Source organism: Caretta caretta, chromosome 25 (genome assembly GCF_965140235.1).
Source record: "Caretta caretta isolate rCarCar2 chromosome 25, rCarCar1.hap1, whole genome shotgun sequence".
NCBI lineage: Eukaryota > Metazoa > Chordata > Testudines > Cheloniidae > Caretta > Caretta caretta.
Window position 1 is genome coordinate 10236900 of NC_134230.1, and position 4742 is coordinate 10241641.

General features: G+C 50.8%; 1 protein-coding gene across 1 annotated transcript; it reads left to right on the top strand.

Annotated features, from left to right (window-relative positions):
- The first annotated feature begins 2610 nt into the window (after positions 1–2610).
- Positions 2611–3978, top strand: ACTL9 (actin like 9). The gene has a single exon (XM_048830915.1). It carries the CDS (start codon positions 2611–2613, stop codon positions 3976–3978), a length of 1368 nt encoding a protein of 455 aa, XP_048686872.1.
- Positions 3979–4742: the final 764 nt, after the last annotated feature.

Consider the following 4742-nt stretch of genomic DNA (forward strand, 5'->3'; position numbering starts at 1 on the left):
ACGTAGCCCTGGTGTGACAGGATCCTAGTTTCGGTTACGCTGTAGCCTCGAGTTGCACAGGCCGCAACACACCCGACCCATCTCAGCACACGACCACATGGTTCTCAGGACACGGGACGGATGCCGAGGGCAGCTTTGCTGGAGCTGTAGCTTTCTGACCCCTCCTCCCCTGCCGGCCACCGAGCTTGAGTCCTGAGTAATTCCGCACCTTGCTGATTGCAAACGCTTTTGTGACATCATCGCGACACTCCTTCACCATGGCAACAGATCCCAACAGCTGCTAGCCCACAATTGTGCTGACAAAGAAATGCAGTGGACAAAACAGGGGACCCTGCGTTGGGCATGCACTAACATGTGCTCCAGATTCATGGGAGCCTGTGAAATAATAATGCCTACCTCTTACATTGCACTTTCCATCAGTAGATCTCACCTGGCTTTCCAAAGGAGGTCAGCAGCATTATCCCCATTTTACAGAATGGGGAAACCGAGGCTATGCAGAGAAGTGACTTGCCCAAGGTGATCCCAGGGAAGTGACTTGCCCAAGGTGATCCCAGGCTTGTAATCACACTCTCTCTACAGTCCAGGGTTGACTTCAGACAGGACTGATGTCAAAAGAGCACAGGGAAACCCTCTGTGATATGCCTTTGGGAAGGCAAATACAAAGCATGCCACCTTAACTGAGACAAGGCCTCCAGGGTGCAATGACACATGTAGGGAAGAGCATGGAGTTGGGTCCAAGGACCCATGGGGCAGAGTGGCTGCAGCCCACATGTTTGCCTTGCAGCCCGAGAGCAGCTCACTCTTCTGCGGAGACGTGCCAGGGATTTTCTTGCATTAGAGCAGGGCTTCTCAAACTTCATTACACCACAACCCCCTTCTGACAACGAAAATTACTCACGATCCCCAGTATGGGGGGGCCGAAGCCCAAGCCCCGCCGGAAGCCCAAGAGCTTCAGTCCCAGCAGGATGCTTGTAACCTGAGCCCCGCTGCTCAGGCCAGGACTGGGGGTGTAAAGGAAGCTTGCAAAGCCGCTGCCCGGGATGTGCTTTGCTGTGGTTTAACAGAAAACCGTCCTCAAAGGCAGCATGGTCCAGCAGACAGTGCCTTGGCCAGGGCTCTGTTTCTTGCCCTGCCACTGAGCTGCTGTGTGACCTCGGGTGAGTCACGTCCTCTCTTTTCCCCTCCTACCTCTGTGTGTCTCGCCTTGCCGAATTAAATCGTAAGCTCATCAGAGCAGCGATTCTCTCTTTCACCCCGTTTTTTGTACAGCACCTAGCACATGGCTTCTGGGGGCTGCTGTCATAATACTAAATAACCCTGTCTCCAGAGCTGTCGCTCTTTACGAGCCCTCGATACACTTACAATATTTAAAAGAAATCATCAAAAAGGCCAGTGGTGCTGGTCGCTTGACACCCGTCACTTTCTGCTATGGCGGCTACTGTTTGTGGTGCAGTAGTGACACCTGGTGGTCAGGGTGATCAGCAACGCGCGTCTAGGGTGTCCACAGTCTGCTGGGCTCCAAACCAGCTTCCTCGGCAAGACGCTCTTTCTCAGGAGGTTCCTCCCCCACGTCCCTCATGGCAGATGTCTCTCCCGAGCTCTGTGCAGTGTCACTTGTGTCCAGTTATAAGGGGTGGGTGGAGAAGCCAGGTTCCGTTCTCTTTTTAAAGGTTGGATAGAAGCATCCGTTGTTTTAGGGACTGATTTTTAAAGGCCCCTAAGTGCTTTTGAATATCCCACTAGGTGTCTATCTACATCTTTAGACACCTAAACACCTTTAAGAGCTGACATTGGTGCCTCTGCCCAGGTCTCCCTCCAGCTGGCAGTCCCAGGGATGGGGCTAGCCGACTACTTTCTCACGACTAGAGGAGTTCTCAGTTGGCTCAAGTGGCAGAGACCTGGCCTGGGCTTGTCAGCAGAGTTAAAGGGAGTTAGATGCCCAGGTTTCATGGGAGTTGGGCCCATATTCCCCTGCACCCCTTTGATAATACCAGCTTTGGTGCTAACGATCCTTGGTTCAATTTTGCCCATGACCATGACCATGGCCACCCTTTGTTACAACAGTCTTAATGATGAATCACGTTTTTCCATTTGCTCCTTTAAAATAACGCTACCAACATTCAACTGATATCGGTATAAAGCTCTTTGAAAGGATCATGAAGCAGACACTTTATACTGGGTTCCTTTGGCCCAAAGACTGGTTAATTCAACTTCTAGCTTTATCCTACAGCTATTAGTTAAAAAATGGAAAAGACACAATGGTTAGGTCCAGTACAAATAGGGTCAGAAAGAGACAGTGAAAAACGAACAGCCAAGAAAGTCTTGTTCCAGATCAGATGGGCAGGGATGGAAGAAAGGCAGAGATTGAAGGCAAACAGGATCCAGAAGGGAATGGAATGCTAACACAGTCAGCCAAACCACCAGGTTGGGGAAATGCATCATCCATTGTGATCAGCGTATCCTGTTGAAACAGCTTCACTGAGGAAGCTGGAATGATGTCATAGTTCTCGCTATGACAACAGTGATCAAACCTGTCCTGGACGTAAGCTAACTCCCCTAAAAGCCACCCCCCATTTTACCTCCAGGGAGGCCATTCCTGCCTCCGCTAGAATGTCTTCAGACAGTCCAAGGACAGTTAGCTCAAGACTATCCAGTCCAGACCCCATGCCTCCAAGAACGATGAATGAGGGAAGGGTGACTTCAAGGTCAATGAATCCACAATCAGGCAGTCTACGGACAAAGAGCCCCTCTCTAAGATCTGGAGCCCATTCTCCAGATCAGTACCTCAAGGCTAAAGGAACAGCAGAAGAAAGCAGGTTCACTAGAGAGAGGTCTAGCTCCCCTGCGAAAGACCGCCCTGCTGTGAAGAAGACAGGAGCCGTTGTGATAGAAACGGGTACTGGGAGCTGTAAAGCAGGATTTGCTGGGCAGCAGAAACCCAAATCCATTGTTGGTACTTTGGTCGGCCATCTTTCAGAGAGGTCAATAAAGTCGGGAAGGACTGGACCAGACACTTTTATTGGAGAGAGAGCCCGAGTGCAACCCAATGTGGAGATCATTGAGCCTGTGAGGAATGGCATCATCATTGATTGGGAGGCAGCAGAAGTCCTCTGGAGACACATGCTCTATCATGACCTTAAGGTTCCTCCAGAAGAGCATGCTCTATTGATGTCAGATCCACCCCTCAGCCCTACCACCAACAGAGAGAAGATGGTGGAAGTGGTGTTTGAATCTCTGAACTCTCCTGGCATGTACATTGCCTATCACTCTGTCTTGTCAGTATATGCCCATGGGAAAATCAGTGGCTTGGTGGTAGATGCGGGTTATGCAGTGACCCACAGTGTGCCGGTCCTTGAAGGTTACAACTTGCCACATGCCACTGAGAGAATGGATATTGCTGGATCTGACTTGACTTCCTTTCTGCTACAGCTTCTCAAGGACACTGGGCATGCGTTTAATGAGAGGATGATGCATATTGTGGAAGACATCAAGCATAAGTTCTGCTACGTCGCTGCTGACTTTGAAAGTGAGTGCAATCTTCCCAAGGAGGAATACATGGTAGATTTCCAGCTGCCGGATGGCCAGATCATCAGCCTAGGGAAAGAGCGATTCCAGTGCCCAGAGAGATTATTCAACCCCCCAAACTTGCCCGGTGTTTCCCTTGTAGGCATCCACGGCATGGCCCAGAGAAGCTTAAAGAAAGTCCCTAAAGAAGCCAGGAGAGACATGTACCAAAATGTACTTCTCTGTGGAGGTTCCTCTCTCTTTGAGGGGCTGGAGAAGAGGTTTTCCAGAGAGCTCCTTCAGAAAGTGCCAGCTAACACCAAGCTGAGAGTTTCCTCCATCCCGCTGAGGAACTATGCTTCTTGGACAGGAGGCTCCATCCTGGCTTCCTTGAAGAACTTCCAGTCATGTTGGATTCGAAAGGAGCAGTACAAAGAGCATGGGCCGTACATTGTCCATCGGAAGTGCTACTGAGTTAAACTGCAGGCACAGGAGCCATCAGGAGAAGTGAGTTTGCACCAAACTTGTAATTTGCTCTTGGTTCCTGTTCGGGTTGTGGACAGTCATACAATTAATAAATGTCTTTGCCTTAGATGGTGCCATCCATTCAAGGATCTCAGGACACTCCAGGCTGGAATTTTCAGAGGAGCCTTAACAAGTTTGGGAGCCCAAATCCCATTGAATTACAGTAGCAAATATGGGCTCAATGGCAGGGCAAGCATCCCCTTGAAACACAGCATCCCACCACACCCTAGGCCTTAGCCCTGCTCTGGGAAGAGCTCCCCTTTACAGAGGAGAAGGGTGCTCCATCTCCCTGGTTCTGTCCACCCTTGGCCTCTCCGCTAAGGCTGCCAACAAGGAGGGGCAGTTCATCCCAATGGAGATGGGAGTGTGTGTGATATATGGGTGCTTGTCCTGCCCAGGTGGAGACCCAGCGCCTTGTTTCAGATGGGGCCGCTGAATGGATGTCAGGTCAGAATGACGTTCAGGTGCTGAGGCTGAATTGGAACTGGTTCCCTCTGAAGGGGAAAGGCCTCATAGTCCATTCCCAGACCCCCAGAACCATCCAGTCCCCTGCCTGGGGCTACACTGGACCCAGCACCTCTGAAAGCAGAAAGTGTCTCACTTCCCCTTCCCTATGCACGGAGCCAGCACCCCTCTGACCAGATGCTAGATAAGAATTAAAACCTTCTACAAACCTTCTACAAGGGAAAGGCCCCATATCCCAGCCCCTGAGC